This window comes from Castor canadensis, chromosome 11 (assembly GCF_047511655.1).
Source record: "Castor canadensis chromosome 11, mCasCan1.hap1v2, whole genome shotgun sequence".
NCBI lineage: Eukaryota > Metazoa > Chordata > Mammalia > Rodentia > Castoridae > Castor > Castor canadensis.
The window spans coordinates 81135009-81157565 of record NC_133396.1 but is presented as its reverse complement, the minus strand read 5'-3'; the positions used below and the strand labels follow the sequence as shown (position 1 = coordinate 81157565).

The 22557-nt window shown below is 40.6% G+C and overlaps 1 protein-coding gene and 1 non-coding gene across 2 annotated transcripts in view; both read left to right on the top strand.

Moving 5' to 3' along the window:
- The window catches only part of Rgsl1 (regulator of G protein signaling like 1), a 71677-nt gene extending 49976 nt beyond the window's left edge, over nucleotides 1-21701 (top strand). Inside the window, exons 11-22 of the mRNA XM_074044780.1 lie at nucleotides 1294-1399; nucleotides 5529-5722; nucleotides 7253-7370; nucleotides 7780-7885; nucleotides 9969-10098; nucleotides 12167-12341; nucleotides 15255-15393; nucleotides 15610-15734; nucleotides 17817-17926; nucleotides 19594-19683; nucleotides 20712-20778; nucleotides 21665-21701. Of these exons, the coding sequence (XP_073900881.1) occupies nucleotides 1294-1399; nucleotides 5529-5722; nucleotides 7253-7370; nucleotides 7780-7885; nucleotides 9969-10098; nucleotides 12167-12341; nucleotides 15255-15393; nucleotides 15610-15734; nucleotides 17817-17926; nucleotides 19594-19683; nucleotides 20712-20778; nucleotides 21665-21701 (1397 nt within the window). The remainder of the gene's footprint in view (nucleotides 1-1293; nucleotides 1400-5528; nucleotides 5723-7252; nucleotides 7371-7779; nucleotides 7886-9968; nucleotides 10099-12166; nucleotides 12342-15254; nucleotides 15394-15609; nucleotides 15735-17816; nucleotides 17927-19593; nucleotides 19684-20711; nucleotides 20779-21664) is intronic.
- A 554-nt stretch (nucleotides 21702-22255) lies between these two features.
- On the top strand, nucleotides 22256-22337 carry Trnal-aag (transfer RNA leucine (anticodon AAG)). Its single transcript has one exon. It is a non-coding gene; the product is annotated as a tRNA-Leu (tRNA).
- The last annotated feature ends 220 nt before the right edge of the window (nucleotides 22338-22557 follow it).

The window sequence follows — 22557 nt, the reverse complement described above, 5'->3', positions numbered from 1 at the left end:
GGATCTGGAGGTGTGGCTCAAGTGGTAGAGCACCTGCCTACAAGAGCAAGGCCCTGATTTCAAACTCAGTACCCCGCCGAAAAAAAAGAATAAAAGCAATGCAGAAAGATCCCCCCTGCCTTTTTTTTTTTAAGACCTATGGCTCTGTTTTGTGTGTCGTCGTGGTCTGAACACTGAAAAAGCCTCTAGAGCAACTTACTTTTGTAGTTTTTAATCAACCTCTTTTTTTTCTAATCTCTGTTTTGCCTTCATGTCTTACAAGGTTATTCATGACATTAAAAACATTATTTCTTTTAATCTCGCACTTCTGAGTGTTTTGTGTTAGAACAGAGTTTGTTAGAGGGCCTTGAGATTTTTCTTTTTTTATATCTAGTTTTCCACAGTTTGAATTTCATTCTTTCATCAATTCAATTGCATTTATTTAGACCCAGTATATAGTTCTGTTGTTTTCAATAGGAAAACATTTCCTTTTTTGTGTAATGTCTATCACTGAAATCACACAAAAATTTCCTTTGTGTGTTCCTTCTATTTAATAGAATATAACTATATGACCAGGCCATGTTCTCATTTCTGGCAGTGAGATGAATAATAATATTATCCCTGCCTGAATGACTTCACAGTGTAGGTTTTTCTTCTACAACATTAACCACAAGGGCTCTTATAATAGTAAGAGCCATGGAATCTCTTATTCTTCAAAAATGATGTTTTAATATATTTCTTAAAATAATTGTTGTAAATGGCAATAGGGAACCAGACACCCACTCTGAATTGTGTATGGTATGCTAGAATAACATTTCAGTTGAAAGCAGTAGCGGAAAGAAAATGGTTTTACTTAAAGTAAGAAGGTAGAGGGAATTCATAAAGATGAGGTCAAGAATCTTTAAGTTTTCTGATTGCAAAGCAAAACTTCCAGGAGTCCAGTGGAAGGGTTTCAGATGGGACAGCTGCAATATCAAGGACACAGAATGTCATATGGAGTGTGAATCAGCTGATTGGAGGAGGAATGGTTCTTAGTGTTAACTAACGTAATGAGAAGCACAATGAACTCAGTCTCAGCAATCTCTTTGAGGCAAATGGGTTCCATGCCTAACCACCAACATACTTAGCTAACACTGTCTGGACTAATTCAGTGTCAGGGTTATGTATCACCCTTGGGTCTTTTCTCTGCACTTGTGGGGACAGTGACCTTGGTGCATGCACTTAATGTCTGATGAATGTTCTTGCTATTTTGTGTCTTCTTTTTCTCTGCACTGTTCCTTATAAAATGTTCCTAACCTTTCTGATTTTTCTTAGATTTTACAGTGGAAATTATCAGAGAACCAAAGATAGTTACACCCCCATATAGGAAAATGTCCTTCGTCAAAAAAGTTGGTGTAAGGAAGCCCTCAGCGAGACCCAGGTAAGAGGTAGGACCTGGCTATAGCAACATCTCCTGGCACAACCTATCCTTCAGATATTTTTCCACGTACCACAAGTATATGAACAAGAACACTTTGCATTGTAAATTGTTGCAATTTTATTTCCTAAAATTGACAACATGCAATATCTTATACAATAACTTTTCAAACTTGAACTACTGAGGACATTAATTTATGCCAGTGTGTAGACACTATAAATAGATATCTAGTTCCTTCCATAGTTATGGACATAGCATGATTTATTTAGCCACACCCTTTTCACAGATATTTACATTGTTCTTGATTTTTCATTGCTACAAATAATGCCATAATAGACATCTTTGTGCATGATCCTTTCCCATTTGTTTTTATGGACTGCTGCAGTAGAATCTTAACTGGTCCTTTCTTCATGTCTCTCACCTTTCTAATCAACTGAGAGTCAGCCTCTGCTAGGAAATGACTCTGTGGCCTTTTCTTTCAGAAAAATGCACCTAACTTTCTTTCAACTTCCCTTAGCACAAAGTCACCTATACTTAAAAAGCTCCTCAAATCCCATGTTGGGGAGGGGGGTGGTTCAAACAATGTATACACATGTGAGTTAATGTAAAAACAATTTTTAAAAAGAGTATTGAACCACTTGAAATGAAAAAAAAAATCCTGTGTCTGCTATGACTTCCTTTCCTCTGGTATTTTAAATCCCAAAAGCACAACTTCAAACATTTAACATGTACTACATTTTAGAGTTCTTTATTTTTTAGATATATTTTCTTCTTTCTTGACTATAATTTTCTCTTAAGTCATGCCACTCATTCACCCATTCATTTTTAACTCAATTGTGACTTAGTCTATTAATGACTAACCATGAAAGGGCCTCTTCTAGATAATAAGGGTATAATAGTACATAAAAATTCAGTAGTTAATATTTCTGATGGAATATTTTCCACAGAGAAAGCTCCCACAGGAATGCTTTCAGTTACCTACATTATTCATTGAGGGTGATAAGTCTCTTCTGAGCAATCTAGACAAATCTTCCTCCCCTTCAAATAATTGAAATTATTTCCTGAAGTTCAATCACCTACTCATTCTGTCATCCCATTCTGTACTACTCACTGTCTCCACTATGTTTATAGTATAGAAATACCTTTTTTCCAACTTAGTTGAGCATGAATATAACAGAAGCCTTTTCTAAATTGCATATTCATAAATCGTTAAGTTCTATAAGGAATATGCAGAGCTATACAGTCCACACTCACATTTTCAGCTAAGATTACCACAGAATGGCTTAGGAATCCCACACTCCTAAACCTTACCCCTCATCCTCATTCAAAGTAATAAAGTTACCAATTATACACTATGTCCCAGACATTCTGTGAGTGCTAATGGTACAAAAATAGACACAGTCCTTGCCCTTAATCTAATATATAACTAAATAAAATACATGGCTGACCCTAAAATGTCATGATAAAATACCATTTCATTGCTATAGGAGTGTAACAGAAAGAGAAAGAAATCGTGAGTAAGGATTAGGAAAAGTTAGAATATCAAAAGAGGCCCTGAGCTGTATGTAGGAGTTCAGTTGCAAAGAAATTGGAGCATGTGGTAAGGTTATGTCCTACTCACCAGTTGAAGAGATGACACAAAGATATAAATTCATTTATATAAAGGCGGTGTTCAAATTCATGAAAATATTCTAGTGGTGTTAAAGCATAAAATACATGAGGTATAAAGACATAAAACAAAAATTAGAAAGCCATATTGAGACCAAATAACTGAATTACTAAGGAATTTGTATTGATTAAATGACAATGGAAATTCACTGGTGTTTGCTGGAATTTGTCCATAGCAGAAACACCTATTATATAGATTTTTAAATACTACTCTGGAAGAACTATCTTTAATAGTATAGGGAGTCAGAGACCCAGAGAGTAAAGGCAAAAATAATAGTTGGAAGTTTGTTGAGTTGTTTAAGCAAGGGATGCTACAGGCCTGAAGTGAATGGCAGGAGTATGAATGGAAGGGAAGTCAGAGATGTGTCAAACACTGAAGAAGAAGAATCAAAGTACCGGAATAGTAGGGCAAGGCTGTGCAAATGACTTCCCATAAAAAATTAATTGAACTGAGCAAGTACGTTGAACATTTTCAGAATTCTATAAATTAACCAGAGGCATATAACAAAGTAGAAAGCATTTTTTTCGGAAAACTACCAAACCTCACTGAGCACAGTGAGGTCTATAGCATTGTACCTGGGAGTTCCTCACCCCACCTACAAGCATGATCTGCAGTGTTTTAAGGCAGTGGTATTAGGTGGTCAAGAAACAAAGTAGCCAAAAGTATAAAGGGTAGATCTGTGGATCAAGACCTCCTCATGGAGTTTCAAGATACTCGGAGAGACCAAAGAGGGCTCCAGTTATCTGCTTGTCTTGGTTGATCATGATGACCTGAAAACTTAAGATTAAAAATAAAAAGAATTTTAAAAAGAAAAAACAGAACAGCTACCTTAGTGGAAGGGTATGGCAGTGGAGATATACTCTGCAGAATTAGTCCAAATAAATCATTTAGGGAAAAACAAAATAGAAAAAGCAAACAGAACCATCTCCAGCAACAACTTTTAATAAGTGAGAGGTGGGTGGTATGGGATCAAACTCCAAAGTTGTTATGATATTCACATGGTAGAGGAAATCAATAAAAACTGTTTCTGAGGTGATCCAGGTGTTGAGCTCATCAAAGTAACATCTAACATGTTCAACAAACTAAAGGAAACCATGTTTAAAGAATTAAAGGAGCCAGACATAGCAGTGCATGCCTGCAATCCCAGCACCTGGGAGGCTGAGGCAAGAGAATTGAGAATTCCAGGTCAACCTGGACTATAAGAGACAGAGAAAGGAAGGAGGGAGGGAAGGAAGAAGAAATAAAAGAAGGAACAGAGGAAAGAAGGAAAAAAGAAAGAAAGAAAAGAGTTAATACCAATAATGAGACAGAAATTATAAAATAGAATCAAATGTAAATCTGGAGTAGAAAAACACAATAACTGAAATGAAAAACTTTCTAGATGGGATCGATAGCAGATTTCAGTTCACAGAAAAACCAGTGAACTCAAAGATGACTCAATAGACATTATCTAGTCTGGGGAAACATAAAAATGAAGAGTAAAGAAACATAAACAGAACCTCTGAGACTGCAGAATACCATTAAGCACAGCAACATTTAAGTCATTCTAGTTTTAGGAGGAGAGGAGAGGGAAAGGGGGGTCAAGAAAATATGTGACTATATAATGGTTTAGTAGTTTCCAATTTGTTTGGTGATACTGGGGTTTCTGAACTCACATGATTATCTCAAATGACACAGAAAAAGCCTGTACCCATTCATGATTTTTTTTAAACTCCTAATAAAATTAGACTAGAAAAGAGCTATCTCATCCATAAAGGGCATCTATCAAAAACCTACTGCTAAAGTACATAATAAAACAGGCACATAAAGGAGGAAGAATAAATTGGCCCAACATGTGAGTATGTATAGATGGTTTTACATAATAGCCACGACATAAAGATGAGGTTTAATGGGCAGTTGAAATTTAGAAGTGGGTTTCGTGGGAACTAGAGATAAAAGTTTCACAGTATTAGTGAAAATTAACACCATTCTTCCTATCAATGAAAATTGAAACCACAGAGAAAGCACAGATTACCCAGAGAAACTACAGGCAAAAAGAAGGAGGATTGTAGATGAAACATTCAAGTTACCTCTATTCAAGGAGCAGTGGAAGAAGGAATCAAGTGGATTTAGAAATACAGATCAATATCTACTGTTCAGTCATGCACTGCTTGACAGAATTGACTGTGCCAATTGAGACCTGCTTTGAATCCATAATGTAAAAAGAGAATTCCCTTGAAAAAACTAGCCCCCTTAAAATCTCCCACCTCTTCTTCCATTGGGACTGTCAAATGATTGGGCCAAGTTTAGGAAGGAAAGAGAAAAGCTCAAGTTCATCTCCAAGGCAACAGGCAGACTTAACTCATCCACCATGCTCTTCACACATAGGTAAAGGCTCTTCAGTCTGAGATGCCTTTCTCCATTCTCTAAAATCCAGGGTGGTCCTCCCTTTCCCTTCAGTAATGATGCTGTCTTTTGTTCTAGAAACATGGCAGAAATCCTCCTAAATCCACACCACTTGGAATTCTTCAGGGAGTTCCTCAAGGAACGGAATGCTGATAGCCCATTGGTATTTCTGGTAGCTGTACAGAAGTTGAGTTTGGAGACCAATGAAAAGATTTATGAAGCTGCATTGGAACATGTAATCAAGACTTTCTTTCATGGCAAACTCCCTCCTGGTATGCATCCTTTTCTCTTGATCCCATTTTCTTCTCCTTTTAGTTTCTAGTTATATTATCTGGGAGCTGGCAGAGTGGCTCAGTGGTATAGTGCCTGTCTAGCAAGTGTGAGGGTCTGAGTTCAAACCCCAGTCCTGCAGAAAAAAAAAAAAGAATATAAATTATTATCTGGGAAATAGGCTGTCTCAAATGAGTTCCCAGAGAGAGCAGGACACAGCAGTGGCCACACGGAGGCAGTACTGAGACAAGACTAAGGGAGTGAAACCAGAAAACAAAAATACATCCAAAGTGAAAATACTGATAAAAGAAACCAAGTTCAAGATACATTCACACATATCCTCTCATTTCATGTCATTTAATCCTGGATTTTATTTAATCCTTGTAAGGGAGGAAAACTAGCTACATTTTCTAAATGAAGAAAGTGGAACACATTAACATCATCTAGCTTTTCTAATTAGTGGAACATGAATTCAAACTCATGTCATTTGATTATCAAATCAATCAGGCTGGAATTAGAAACAGCAAGGGCCAGCTGTATGGAAGGACTGCAGTGTTCACCAAATCGTAAAGAGTTGTACTGAGAAAGAAGACTGTGTGCCTGAAGTTTTTTCATAAATTTTGTCTTGTTTTCTTGTGGGAAGCTAAACCTAGCCCATGTAAACTGGTCTTGGCCAAGAGCAGAGGTTGCAAGTCAAATACTGACTTGTAATTTCAGAGAAACCCACAAGGCGGGGCGCACAATTCCATGCTGGAGGTAAACTGATCTATAACAAAGCAATGAAGGTAAAGCTTCCTGGAGGTTTTCTGTGGTTTTTTGCTTGGGTAACTATTGGCATGAAGACAAAAATAGAGTAAGACATAAAATTAGTAAGGCTTTTGTTTTGTTCTGTTCTGTTTTTAGAGACAGGGTCTTGCTACGTAGTCCAGGCTGGTCTTGACTTCACAATCCTTCTGCCTCCTCCTTTCAAGTGCTGAGATTACTATCATGCATACCACGCCCAGCTAAGCAAGGCTTTATTTGTAAGAAATATTTATTTGTTGAGTCTCAAGGTGTCAAGTTCTGTGCATCATTTTGAATGCACTAGAAGAGGAAGAGGCATGCCCAGATTCTGTCCTTGACTCGTTTTCAAGTCCCTCGAAAGACATGACAGTCTCTGACCACCTAGATCCCTGTATTGCCCTTAGTGTACATATTTGTAAACTTGGTCCCCTCCCACTCCAGAAATTTAACTTTAATCCTTCAATTTATGTGCTCTCCCTAAACCAAAAACACCACACCAGCTGCAGAAATGAGTCCTTTAAAACTTTCTTTTCCCTCATCTTTGAAATTTGACTTGAACCAAGGACAATATTTCATCTACAAATTCACTTGCACTTAGCATTCCAAATATATTTTCAAGCAAATTGCTAAAGGCTCAGAGGCAAGCCAGAGTGAAAATAGGGGGCTGCGAGACTCCACAATGAAAATAAACACCAGCTATCATTTAGTAGACAAAGACAACCCTTTTTTCTCTTTCTTGCACTTTTTAGAAGCAATGCTGCAGTGCAATGCCCCTATCGTGAAAGAAGTCATGTTCACACGTCGTGTGAGCACAACCACACTGTTAATGCTCCAGGGCTATGTCATGAAATCTCTGGAAGAAAGGTGGTAAGTATGTCCAGCAAGGCAATGATTCTTCCTGGAGTTTCCTGTTGGCTTTTGAAAGCCAGTTAATCAAAGGTCTCGTAACCTACTCTCATAGCTCATTGCCAGAACCCCCTACAAGAGACAAAAAAACAAAAAACAAGAAAAACTTACCTTGAATTCTCCTGCCTACCTACACACACACACACACACACACACACACACACTCTGTCTTTCTGTCCCCTTATGGAGGAACAGTACAGTGTTGACCAAGAAACAATGACTGACATTAGAAAGGGTAGTTTGAGTATTTCAACATTGCCCAATTCTCACAGCATATCTCTCCCAAAGCTGAAGTAAGTTTGACAGGACTATTACATGTTATGGGTCAGGTTTTTGCCTTCTTTAAAACCTTTGGTTTTCCTTCTGACAGGTTGAAAGAATACCAACAGCTGTTCCCTGCTGTGGAGGTGGAACTTGAAATACAGAGTTCCCCAAGGAAGCCCTCCAGGTCTAAAATTTCCCTGCAGGAAAACCAGGTCAGTGAGGAAGAAGGAGAAACCAAAACATTGGAGACAAGAAAGCCACTGCCCAGGCATTGCCTACTATCCAAAAGAGTGTCACTGTTAACCTATTTAATCAGCAAACAATTACTCTTTGGGGGTAGGTTTTTAAAGTCCCATTTTTCAAGAAAGAATCTGAGGCTCAGAGAAATTGTTACACTGGCAATTTACGCCCCTCTCTTCCACCTGTGATTAGAACCAATGTGTGAGAGGCACTGGAGTTAGACCCTTGAAGATCAGATTTTCACTGCTGTAAGCTAGTTTGGAGGACATGGATTGGTCATGGAGTCAAGTGGTTTTGCTAATTCTCTCTGCACCCAATCATACTGACCTGTGTATTCACTCAACCTAAGCCTGCACATACCAGGGTGAGCTTCTAATGTATGGCCAAGGATGGGACAGAAACAACTGTCCTTCAGATAAGCAAAGCCTCAAGAAGTAATACAGAGGATTGAGAACACAGCATGCCCACTTCCTTCTTCTAAACAGTCTGCTAGCTTATGTTCTTTGTCCCATAAGAGAGGAAAAGGGAAGAAACAGGAGACAGGGATGTTACTCAGGAAAGTCTTTCCATATGGTTTGAAATATATGCTCCTTAAATAATCTCTTGCTCAGAGTGCTTCAGAGTTGGTTACACCAGAAAAATTTGAGTCCTGCTCTAACTCCAAAGATCATGCTAAGATAGCTCTGAAAATAAGGCCTAAACGCATTGATCCAATATGTCAGAGATGAAAATGTGCCACACTCTCCTTTCTTTGTATTTCCTCTGTGTGTAAACCAGCTCTTCCAGGGCATGAGTGATCATACAGAATGTTTAAAATAATAATGGAGGGAGCCAGACATGGTGGCTCGTGTCTATAATCCCAGCTACTTGGGAGGTAGAGATCTGGAGGACTGAAGTTTGAGGCCAGGATGGGCAAAAAGTTAGTGAGATCCCATCTCAAGCAACAAGTTGGTTGTGGTGGTACATGCCTGTGATCACAAATGTGCTGGAGGCTTAGATAGGTGAATTGCTGTCCCAGGTTGGCCTAGGCAAAAATGTGAGACCCTATCTGAAAAATAATAATATACACAGAACCAGTGCGCTTTGTTTTAATTTCAGGTAGTTGAGTTCTAAGATAAAAGGAAACGTAATACCGACTTTATCCTGAGCACAGAGTCACTAAATTTCACTACAATGACGAGCGCTATGGTTTCCATCTTATAAATGGAGATACTGAGACACATGTTAAGTGAATCAACCCAAATTACATGATTAGGAAGAAGCTGGTTCCAGACTCCAATTTTCTAATCCCAATTGAGTACATTTTGTGCTTGACCACTAGTAGTCTAAGGCCACGTGCACAGTGACATTCCCTGTCTACAGACCGAAACAACTGAACTTGTTGATCAAGATTCTTTCTGGCTAAATGTCAGTTTCTTTAGGGATTAATGAACTGTAGAATGGTCACTGACTAACTATTAAAACAGAAGAAGAAACACACAATGTATTCACCTGTGCACATGTGCGAGTGCATGTGTGTGCATGTAAGTGGATGCAGTTATATTTTTTAATTCTTAGAAATGTTTTTACTCATTTCCTTATTTCTGTAACATTTCAAAGTCTGTATAAGCCAAATTTCCTTCTTATGAGTTGCATTTTTCTCTGTCCTCTGTTTCTTCCTGCTTTCCTCACACTTCCTTTTCCAATCACAGCATTCCCAATTTTCACTGTTCAGAGACTGTGGTAGAAGAAGGTTGGGCAGTGACCACAGCAGCTATGCCTGGTTGAAGCCAAATTCTTCCGCTCGCTTGCTATTGAATCCAGGGCAGGTTATTCAAGGTCTCTTATCTGAGTTTCCTCACCTCTAAATTGGAGCTAAAACTCCAAGTGGTAGAATGCCTGCCTAGCAAGCACAAAGCAAAAAACTCAGGAGTTCAAACCTCAGGACTGCAGGAAAGAAAAAATAAATATATATATTCTTTTCTGGAAGTGTTGTGAGGATTACTAAACGCAATGAATATCAAGTTCTAGACCTCTAATAGGCTCAGCGTGCTACACCCTTCTTTCTTTCCCCAGAAGAAAGGCTGGCTGAAAATGATCAGTTTTATCAAGAGCTTTTGCAAGTACCGCAGAAGTATGTCAAATCTCAATATGCGCCAGGATTTCATAGACTTTCTTCGCCAGGAAATTCACAATGCCAAAGAAAGTAAGTTTACTCCCCTTCCCTGGTGACATCTCAGCCACCAAAATTAGCCCCAGTAAGAAGCTGTTGAGCTCATAGTTTTGTGTCAGGCCTGTGTCAGCCTGGAGTCCAAAAAGAACCTCAGGTCCAAGGTGCCAAATGACGCCCAGGCCTGCTGGATCTCTACTTAGAGATCCAGCAAGCATGGAGAATTGGTAAACCAAGGCACACGGAGGTCTCACATTTCATAAAACCATTTCCTTATCTGACTTAACTTGGCCTTTAAAAATTCTTTTAAAAATGTCTCTGCCTATAAAACTAACACTTGCTATTAATAAATAGGCAATAAAAGTTATAAGAATATATACTGCAAAAATGAAAATACCTCAAGAAACAACATTGTTAATGCTTTGTAAACCTACCTCTTGCTCACTTATACTTTTTTCTCACAAAATACCATACCCTCTATTTCTAACTTTCCTTTTTTCTGTTTAATAATGTATCTTGGACATCATTTTACATCAGTACACATCTGTGTGCTTGTTTACTACTGCCGGAAAGTGTCCATTTTCTGGATTTATTCAACTGCTTCATTCATGAATTCCTTCATTCACAACACTTTTTGAGCATCCTCTATGTGGCACACACTCTGCCAGGTTGGGCGGGGGGATGTACAGTGGAGAACATACAACCTAGGATCTGCCCTTGCAACACCTGGAGTTTTCAAACAGAAAACATAAGCCTCAGGTGTTGGGACTGGATTGGGTGGGTTTATCTCCCACTTTCTAATTGACCGATTTGTCAAAGTGACATTGCACCTCAGTGTCCTTATCTATAGAATGGGAATGTTTATTCCTAGCTCATTGGGTTGTTGTGAGGCTTAAGTGAAGTAACACACACACAAAGCATCTTAGAAACTATGCTTGGCAACAGTACAAGCTATAAAAGAGTTAGCCAAGGTGCTGTTACTATTTCATAATTATGATAAGTCATTCCAATGATGATTGCAGAGAGAACCTAATTGGTGGGGGTAGAAGCAGTCAGGGAAGACCTCTTCCAGAAAATGACATAAAGTTGAGTTTTCAGGAGTGAACAAGTTAAGCAGGTTACTAGGAGGGAAGTGATTTTAGGTATGCATAGAACACTTGCTAAAATGTGTAAGAAAGAAGATGGTGAAACTCAGAAATTCAATCAGGCCAGTTGGCCTGGAGATGAGATGGGGAAAAGTACCAGAGATGAAACTAGACAGACTGGCAATGACAAACCACGTCTCTCTTGATGACTTTTGAGTTGTTCCAACAGTCACTTAAACAAAACTACTAAACATATATTTTTATAGATACATGTATTTCTATGAAAGAAATTCTTAAAATTGAAAGTAATGGATAAATGGTTAGAAATAGTTACATGTCGGCCTAATGCCACTGCAATAATTTATACTCTTGCCAAGAACATAAGCATCATCAGAGCCACACTCTCCATTTGGAAGGTCACATCTGTGCTCACTTTCTACAGACACCTTGGGGATAAACATAACAACACCATGACACAGTTTCTATTAGACACGTGCCGTGAACACATCCTTCAGTGTGCAGTTGATTTTTTTTTTTGTATGTGTGTTGTCACACCATCTGTGTAGATGACTTTTTCAGTAGTCCCCTGAACCTAACCAAGAGGTTACACCCAATATATAGGGAACCCATCGGGTTGGTCCAGTTTCCTTTCTTCACTGTAGTCAGGCCCAGGTTAAAGGCTTACTCCAAGGGTAACAGCTAAATTAATATGTATGCATGCCAACTGTAAAATGTGATGCTAACTGTTGCTGACTCCTTTGTATATTAAATGTATTTGTGCTTCCAAATGCAATGTTTGGAAAAACATTGTGTAAAACTGGCATCCACAAAATTAAAACTGTTAATGATGGTAGCCACTTTCAGATTTGTGGGCAGGTGCTCCTAACGAGGAGCGCCTAGTGGTGCTCATGTAATGCCGTTGAAACTAAACTTTTCATTGCTAAACCTTAAAAATGCTAAAATAAAAAAAGAGTGACTTGATCAACCCAGGTTGTAATTCCTTCCTCTTTCTCTCCTAGATTTTACCACATCACCCACCGCATCAGGACGTCCGACCTCAATGACCTCAAGTGCTCGAAATGCAGACCAGGAAAATGGAGAAACAGCCCTTATGAAACGTCGGATATTTGGCCATAGGATCATCATTGTCAACTTTGCAGTTAATGATTTATATTTCTTTAATGAAATGGAGAAGTAAGTTTCCTATTTCTCCTTCCTCTCCTGGGTTTGTCTGTGACAGTCCCTTTCCATCACTGTCACAAAATACTTGAGATAAACAATTTAAAAGGAAAAAAAATTCATTTTGGCTCATGGCTTCAGTTTCAGTCCATGGTCAGCTCGATCCATTGCTTTTAGGCCTGGGGGAAAGGTGAGATAGAGGCATGATACCCACTCCATGGCAGCCAGGAAGCAGAGAGTGTGAAAGAGGAAGGGACTGTGGACAAGGTATACCCTTCAAAGCACACCTCCTGTGACCTGCTTCCTCCTAGTATCCATCACCTCCTAATAATGCTATTAAATTATGAATCCATCAATGGATTAGGTAAAATTCCTCAAGATCCAATCACATCCCAAAAGCCTCCCCTCTAAACATTGCATTAGGGACCAAGCCTTCACTGCATGAGCCTTTGGTAGTCATTTCAAGTCCTAACCACAATAGCATCCTTAAAACCTCATATACTGCTGGGAGTGGTAACACATACCTGTAATGCCAACACTCAGAAGGTGAAGACAAGAGATTCGTGAGTTTAAGGTCAGCCTGGACTATATAACCAATTTGAGGCCAGGCTAGGCTACAAAGCAAGACCATGTTACAAAATACCCACCCCCTAAAAAAATAACCTTACAGCAAAGGTTGGCTTAACCTGTGTAAGACACAGTGACTTCAGCTCTGTCAAGAAGAAATCTCTTGAAAATCACACTGACTGCTGTCACTCCATCAAGAGCCACGATTCTTTATTTTCTGGAGTTCTCAATATTGAAATTCACTTATTTACTCCTAGGAAGTGGAGCATCTTTCTCTCCATTATTTACAAACATGAAAGTCCTTTTATGTAACACAAGCAGACCAATAATTCTTCGGTTAAATACAGGACCTGCCATAATAAAAATCATGGGTGTGACATTCAACAGATATTTTTAAGTTAAAACATGCAAATGTGCATTCATTCTTCTGCCACACTTTTTGTGTAAAGCCAAAGCCAATCCATTAATAGGAGGTCCTCATATTTTTCTTGTGTAAACTCTAAATTCCACCCCAATACTATCAACTAACTCTAATTTTGAATTTTTTAAAGTGAAACAAGGATTTAAAGATTACTGCAAAGCAATTCAATCCTTCTATATTTTATTTTATTTATTTATTTTTGTGGTTTTTGAGGTTGAACCCAGAGCCTCATCCCCTACTAAACAAGAGCTGTACCACTGAGCTACACTTCAGCCCAATTCTTCTGGATTTTTATACTTGTTTTTTCAATGATTTAAATTTCCTTTGCCATACCTAATTCAAGCAGCCTTTAAAAGCTACTTGGCTTTATTGGAGCACTTCACAACATTCAAATTTGTTTTGTTTTATTTGTTGGGCTTTGTTTTTGTTTTTGTATTTTGAGACAGGGTCTCACATGTAGCCCAGACTGGCCTTGAGCTCTTATTTCTCCTGCCACGCCTTCCAAGTGCTGGGATTACTGGCATATATCATCACTTCCTGCTTAAATTTATTTTCATAGAAACAACAAATATTTTTCTTTTTATGTTCATATTTCCTCATTTTCATGAGTTACTAGTTAGAGTAACAAGGACAACAAGCAAAAATATTTGGGAAGAAATGAATAACTCCTAGTAAACATCCATCTCAACTAGTTGTAGAAGAAGAAAGTGAACTAATATGGCCCACCAGTCTACTCTAGGAAGGCCAAGGGCACCAGTCAGTGTGACATTGAGAAATGCAGTGTGCCCAGTAACTCATACATCAGTTAGCAATTTAGTTAAGAGATCTTCCACTGTAACCCAAAATAGTACAGTTCAAAAAATGCTTATTCTTATTAACCCCAGGGATTTGGTATTGTAGATTTTTTTTAAAGACATGTTTTCTACTCTCTAAGATCTCACAAATTAATGGGGATGGCAGACAAGACCCAAGTAAAAGTTAGGAAGTATCTTGGGGTGACAGGTAATAGGTAGGGTCAAGTACAGAAAGTATAATTAAACTACTGTGAGTCCTTGGGTATGATATCTTGGAAAACAGGTCACCTAGGCTGATTTTCTAATAGAGTACTGGGGTTTTGAACTTAGGGCCTCATGCTTACTAGGTAAGCACTCTACCACTTGAGCCACCTCCCTAGCCACCTTTTTTTCCTTTAGTTTATTTTTCAGCTAGGGTCTCGCACTTTTGCCTGGAGCTGGCCTTGTACAGTGATCCTCCTACCTCTGCCTTCTGAGCTGCTGGGATTACTCCCAGCCCCATCTTAGGCTGAATTTTGAAGGACAAGTAGAGGTTAGTCAGATAACAAGGTGTGTGAGGGGGAAGTGGTGGGGACAGAGAATACACAGAGCGGACAGCCTCCTCTGCTGCTACTTCAATTCCCACCTCTATCATCTCTACTTGCTTGCTCCCCATCTAAACTATTCTTTATAGCACCGCAACCAGAGTAGCCTATTAAAAGCATAAAACCAGGTTGTGTTACTCTCCTGTGGCTTCCCATCACTACTGGAAGTCCAAACCTACCATTGCCCATTGTGCTCTACATGAGCAGGACCTACCTGCACCTCAGGCTGGCCTTGGGCCAGCACAGAAAAGGAAAAAGCAAGATAATTCTTAGCCTTTGAAATCTGCTGCAGGACCAAGAAGGATAAAGAAGGGAAAATGGGATAAAAAGGGGGTTTAGGCAAGGAAATGCACTGGAAGAGGCACTTAGCATATTATCAAATATTAATACTAGATAATATTTGCCAGTGGGTGAATTAAGATTGAATGAATGATGTTACAACCTGGCTTAGAATTGGCCCTGCCTTTTTTTACAGGCCAGAAATAGGTTTGGCCAGGTGCCCTATTTGGCCACTGCTCTCATCTTTTCCTTGCTGATTTCTTACTCCGCGCCTCTTTTATAGGTTTAACAATTTGGTGAGTTCAGCTCACATGCTGCAGGTCAACAGGGCATACAACGAGAATGATGTGATCCTGATGCGGTCAAAACTTAACATTATCCTAAAGCTCTTCCTGCATTCTGACATTCCTCCGAGGCTGAAGGTAAGGCAAACTCCTACTCTACTTTCCCCAAGAAGCATTTCCCGCATACCAACCCTGGAAGCTAATGGCCAGGCACTGCCTAAATCCCGGGTCGACCAGATGTACTTTACCTAGCAACCCAGAGAAAGGGTGGCCCTGAGAGTCCTGGGGGACCAAGAGAGGTTATTTACCTTTCCTGGAGCCCCTGCCAGTGACAAGCTCCTTCTCTGTGGGTAGGTGAACCTTTCTGAGTCTCAGAAGGATGCCATCCTTGCTGCCATTTCAGAAGGCCACCTGAACCGGAACATCTTCCACGGGGCTATCATGTCTATCTTCCCTGTCATTATGTACTTCTGGAAAAGGTAGCTATCTCCTCTTTTCCTGATGACTGCCAAGCCAGGAAAACAGTTTTCTGCCTTCCTCTAGGCCTCTCTTTCATAATTTCCAGTTTCATGGGGAACTAGGCTGGTTGTTCTAATCCTACTCATTTATACTCTGTCCCTCACAGTAAATACTGATTCAGAGGATGAAAGATAGAGTGAGACTAGAAACCAGAATGCTGGGTTACTACCTCTCCTTTTCCTATGCATGCATGGATCAAGGGTGTAAGGTTTTCTTAGACTAAGCTTCTTACTTTGGGATTAAGTGGAGCACAGCTCATGAGGGACAAATTCTCTCAGCACAAACACAGTTGCTGTGCATAGGACCCTCATGGAAAGAGCAGACCAGAGATATTTACTGTTATGTCCAAATCCCATAATTACCACTGAGGGGGCACAATTGTTTGATATTCCAGTTTTCAAGGCAAGCTAGAAATTCACAATTTTATGTCATCTCTTTCAAGGCTAAAGGGCCAAAAGTAGCAACTAACTCAAAAGGAAAACATGGAAAAGGCCAAAAAATAAAAATGAAACCAACAAATATCTGCAGACCAAATGCAACCAAGGCCATTGATTCCTAACCTGTTTTGCCAAGGTCAGGCAGAACCTTGTTCATGTCTTCCACATGGTGCATAGCCATGACCAGAGGACAACTGGCTGAAAGTTTCTCAGACAAGGCTAATAGGGATGCTTGGATCATTATGTGACTTCATCTCCTAGGGTCCCCATCCTCCCCCCAAAAAAATTTTTACTTTAATAAGTTAAAGTAAAAATTGTAAAGATTTCTTACCAATCACTAACCTTTATTTTTAAATCCCTGAAATAATAAAAAATATTTAATACAGAATTGAAAGAAATACAAAAGTCTTAGTTCAAGATAAGCAATAAGCTTTTTGAATACCAATTGCTATCTAACATTTAATTCTAGTTCTCCTGACCATTACTAAATGAAAACTCATCCTGAGACTTTTTGAGGAATCAGGAACTTCTGGAAAGTATGTGCTTCTTGTGACTTAATTCAGGGCTCAGCTCCCCCGCCAAATGTCTTTAGGAAGATTAGGGTTGCTTCAGGGAGGTTTTGAACTCTGATCCTCATGTAGTTGGTTCTTTTCTTGCTTTCCTATATCCTTATAATGAGACATATTGTGCAAATTGTGTGGACGTTTATTACCTCCAGTGAAGCGCTCAATGACCCTATGAGATGGGTGGAGCAAAGTGTTTTACAGATGAGGAAATTGAGAGTAGCTAAAGTATTTTCCTAGAATCACTTGGTAAGCGGTAAAACCAGGAGTAGAAATCAGGTCTCTGTCTTTTACCACAATTTGCAATTCATCTGTGGCATATTGGGAGTTTCAAGAGGAAAGGAGACCCAGTTCAGAAAGTGGAATGGGAGAAACCAACAGTGATAGAATAGTCTAATCCTTGGGGAGAAGAAGAAGGGAGTAGGCAAGACCACCAGAGCCAGGGAGCATAGAAAATAAATCCAGTCTTAGGCAGGACTGACTAAGTGGTCCAATCTCAGTGCTGGCTGAGGGTAGGGAGAACAAGGGGCTAGGGGTGGGTGCAGGGAGGGTGTAATGGCAGTGTTGTAAGGGCTTCTGGGGAGCAGCAGTTTTCAGGTCACAGTGAGGACATGAGTCTGAGGAACTGGAGTCTATTCCAGGGACAGGCCTACTGGAATATGGTGAGTCGGGAAGGGACAGAATGGAAACCAGTCAGTCAGAAACTCTGGACCATGAGGGTTAGATAGGGATCCTATATATAAACCCAGGGGTTAATGGCATCTCACGTCTGGGTATAGCATGTTCTTCACAGGCTCCATTTTCTGGTGGTTCCAGAAGAAAATCCTAATATAGCCCTCACTGGAGCCAAATCTAGACAAAGAGGAGGCCTCAGAAGAAGAGCCTCTGACAGCAGCACTCTGAGGCCTGGGTGGTCTCCCCTTTTCTTTTGTGCACCTCACACTCTGTGAGTACTGATCCCCAGGATTCCCCTGTGCTTTTTGTCCCATCCCTTTCAGAGGGGAAATGTTCCCCATGTGACCAGGAGTCATTCTTCCAACAGGTTTTGTACCCAGAAGGTAGCCCAGTCATACTTATCACACATGGGAAAACAGTTCAAGGATAAAAAAAGTCCTCCTAAGCCTACACACAAGTATCCCCCCTGGAGCGGAGGTAAGTTCCATTGTGACTCAGTCCCATTTTCTAGTTACCGAGGCTTGTGAAGAGAAAACAAGGGTCTGAAGAACCAATTGACAGACCTTCTAGGGCAAAGGGGCGTTTGCTGCAGTATTAGACATCTTCGTAACTTGGCCCACAGAGAAACAAGGGTCCTCAGGGTAAAGTTGCCTAATATGTGGCTAGCAGTGATCACCCATGTACTGCTCCCCAGCAGAACCCCCAGAATGCCTCTGGGCCTGCTTATCCCAGTTCACATGGTGAACTGACCTGCTATTTAGGAGGCTCCCTATCTCCATTAAATCCTACCATTTGAAAAGCATCCATTTTCTGGAGTTAAGTGAGAAGTAATTAAAAACTAGATATATGATATAATTTTAATGTGGTGTGTACCTCTATACATCTGCAGATCATTTTTGTGACGGCATAGGAAAAACTGAGAAGTAAAACTTAGAAATAAAGATGAAAGCATAAATAAGGTTATCTCTGAGTGAGTGGTATGATTATAAGGATTTATGTCTTTGTTATTAATCTATATTTATATATCATATAATTGTGTAATATTATGTATTTCTTTTAAGATATAAATAAGTAAAAATGTATACACATACATGTTTTCTTGGCATAAAGCCATTAAACCCAATCCCTTTCCCAATACTGAGATATAACTGAAATTAACGAAAGGCAGTGCCTAATGAGGACAAGGCTGAGCGTCTCTCAGTGGAAGGTTCTGGAAATCAAAGAGAACAGGTCTGTGAATCTGAGGACAAGACCAGCACAAAACAAAGGTAGGGCAGGATATTAAAAACAGCAACTACCCACCCCACAAAAGAGCTGAACAGTCACTTGATTAGCTCAAACCTGCTTTATTCTTACGTCCATTTTTCCAGATCCCTGTCTGGCTCCCATGCCAGCATTCACGTGCATGCATTCCACCTCCTTCTGTGAATGAAAACAAGAGCCCTTGAGACACAAACCGAGCCGAAGGGCTGGGGAAGTAACTGTAGCTGGCTATAGAGCCTGACCCCTGCTTCTCTGAGAGGGATCTCACCTCACAGGAAGCAAATCATCTGTCTCCCTGGCTCAAGAGGCTTGATAACCAGTGAGCATTGCTCAGTATCTTTGGCTCTGTCTTACAAAATGTCATATCAGCAGCTAGAAATCAGTGATCTCTTCAGTAGTTGGAACAAATGTCTCTGTGGATAAGAGGGCTTATTTAGGATGGGGACAGGGATGGAGAAGGAAGAAGAGAATATTAAGAAACAAAGAAGAGAAAGGCAGGTAGGCAGGGCATGCAAACAGTGGCAAACAAGCTCCTTAGTGATAGCCAGAGAGCTCCCAGCCTTTGGTTTATTTCCTATAGCCTTCCAGAGACATAATCCCCAAATGTCATCTGGTGTCAAGAGGATGAGGAGGGCAACAGGAGGCCCTGAATTAAGGGGTCAGAGTTCCAGGCCTACTGAGTCTCCTATGAACTGAGGTCTTGAGCACTGCCTCTCACTCTCAAGCTCAGACCCCTGATCGCAGATACAAGGTGTGGATTTAGATAATGTTCTACCATTAACATTCTGTAGTCTGAGAATGTTAGCTACGTGCTGTCTTGCTTACTTGGGAAGATTTATTTTGTCAAGTGTTTTTAGTGTGCTCCCTTCTTCCTTCCCCAGGGGACCATGCTGTCTTAAGGTTCTCCTTGCTCAGAGGTGTCGAGTGGTTGCGGCCTCAACAGCGGGATCCATTGAGTCCGGTCCCAAATTGTGAGCTGGAACCCCACTGCTTGCAAAACTCAATTAGAGGGTAACTCCAAGTCTAGTTTGGCCAGCCCCTTTGTTGATCAGGAGGAAACTGAGAATCCCCAAATGGGAAGTGACTTGGTCAATGAGTGGCAGAGATGGGTGAGAACTGCTTCTTCTACCCTCCCTCCAGGGCTCTGTGCACAGCTGTCATCTGAATAATCATGCTTTCTTAGTTCTTTTATAGCCGCTGGAGGAAAGTGCCATACGCCTCTCTCTGTATCTGCTCACTCCTCTGCCCATGTTGAGTGTGATGTACAGTTTTTAAGAGATGGCTGTAAATAGTTGCTTTTCCCCGACACAGACACTATCTGCCACCTTGAACAGGGCCTCCATCCCATGCCTCCTGCTTCCTGGAGGCTCCTGACCTTCTCACGCCTATAACAAACCCCCAGGTTCTTACATCCTGGATTGAGGGATTGTATTCTCAGTCATAAGGAGTCAACTTCACTCCCAAACAGGAGACCTACATTTGTTTCCAAAGGTCTTTCCCAATAAACCATTCCTTTCTATTCCAATTACTAGCTTTTATTTGGGGAAGAAGGTGAGGTGCTGCTTTTCTACTTCTCACGGACAGAAAAACATGAATGAGATACCCATTTGTGTATGTTCCCTCATAACCTAATAGGGGAGGCCACTATAGGACATGACCTGTCACCCACAAGGTCTAAGCAGCCCTAGTCTTGTGCTTCTGGTGTTCATCTGTCCTAACATTTTTTTACTTCCCTGAATCAATGTGATTAGCCTCATAACCTTTATGTCCAGATGAAATATCTCCTGGAACAAAAAAAAAAATCATAGCACACAAATCAGGTCTCCTGGACATTCCTGGAACACTGCTGCTTTACCTTCATTTTCCCATCCCCTTCCCTGGAAAGGGTCCTTGGAACTTCTCCTGGACCCGCCCCCCCATCTTGTTCAGATGCACGTCCTCCAGTGACAGCATCCGTGTTACGAATTCTGATTAAGTTTTTCTTTGTATTTGTCTTTAGCTTCATCTAGCAACCTCACCCAGCCAAGACTTGCACTATCTGCCATGCATCTGCATCCTGTCCAGGGGTAAGCATGAGCTGGAAATCCTCTTCTTCAGTTCAGAGCTGCTATGTCCAAATATACAGTGGGAGATGGGATAAACTTCTCAGAGTCCTTGCTCTGAGTTCTGACTCCCCCTGCATGCTGAACCAAGTCGAGCTGCTGCCTCTAGAGTTGGGACAGTTAGGGAGGAACTTCTTTCTTGATGTCCTTGGTCACCTTCAACTAGGACAGGTACTTTTAGGAAGTTGGAGTGCCTGCCATACCTTCCAGTAGAGCACTATTTCTGGAAGAAGAGTGTTCAGATGATTCTTTTATTGCCAGCTCCCCCATACTGCAGCTATAAGGGTAAGAAGTGTAAAGTAGGAGGAAAGAAGGTAGAGCCATTGTGATTGGCAGGATATTGTCAAAAGAAAGGAAATGACTTGAGCCTGCGAAAATAAGATTCAGCCTAACTCACTTCTGCACAGGCATCAAACTGATGCTGAATTAGGGTTCTGGGAGGATCATGGAAACCATAACTGAGGAGTGCCAAAGGTGAAGGTGAAGGTTATAGATACCAGCCTCTATGAATGGCAAGGCCTGGTTTCCTCACCAGCCATTCCACATCTCAGGTCTCCTTCTAGACCTGTTCTTCCAACAAGGACTTGGAGCTTCCCAGGTGTCAATTGCCAGTGATGCCTGGGAAACAAACCAGGTAACTTCAGAGCTTTTTGCACTGGAAAGGTAGAGCATGGCTTCAGAGGGTACACACTCTTGGGCAAGAAGGTGAGGATGAGAATGTGAAGGAATCATGGAAGAAAAGGGTTTAGTGTCATTCTAAAGGAAATCACGATAATGAGCAGACAGACAGTGCAACTCCAGTTACCTCATTCCCATTATGATAATTGGCTATTCTTTTCTCTTCTTTTAGACAAAAAATAACCTACACCAAAAGGGAGAAGAAGTAATCAAATTAGACCCCCAACAGAGGCAAATCATCTCTCAGAGGCCTCCTAACACTGAGAACCTTTTCTGGTCAGAATGAAATGCCCTGGCACCATCTTCCCCTGGAAAGATCAAGAAGGGGAATAGGGTACCAGCCCAGATATGGCAGGACAAGACTGCAGTAGGTAAGATGTACATAGACAGCATGAGAGAATGCACCTCTGCTCTTCCTCAACTTGGAGGCTTGTCAGAGATGCTCTTTCATCAGTGGGTTGGGGCAACAGGTCTGGGCTGTAGGTCACACTCTGCAGCTGCACGGCCTTTTGCAAACTTCGGCTCAGGGTCACTGAAGAATCCCATGATAAATGGACACTGCAAAAAAATAATAATTTGTTATATTCCACAATGACAGGAGTCTTTTAGTGCTAGGCTCTCCCATTTGACAATGACTCAAGTCCATTGTCTCAGTAAATCTTAACAACAACACTGTGAGGAACCATGCCAGAAATCATTTTGCTGTAAACAGATGAAGAAACTAAAGCACAGAGCACATAAGTGACTTTCCTAACTACTACCAGGTGGGACTGATAGAGTGGCTCAAGTGGTAGAGCACCTGCCTAAGAAGCATGAGGCCCTGAGTTCGAACCCCAGTGCCACCAAAAAAAAAAAAAACTAGGTGATAAACAACAGCATCTGGACCAGAAAGCACCACTTCACATTCCTTTTCCTGTTCTTGTTCTGTGGTAACCATCTATACAATTTTTCATGCTCAAAAGTAATAGGTCTTTGCTAGAGTTCTGTCCACTTGCCAAATAGTAGATAGAGAAATGTTTTTAAAGTTTTAGACTTAAGGACCTAAAATTATGGTCTTCATTTTAG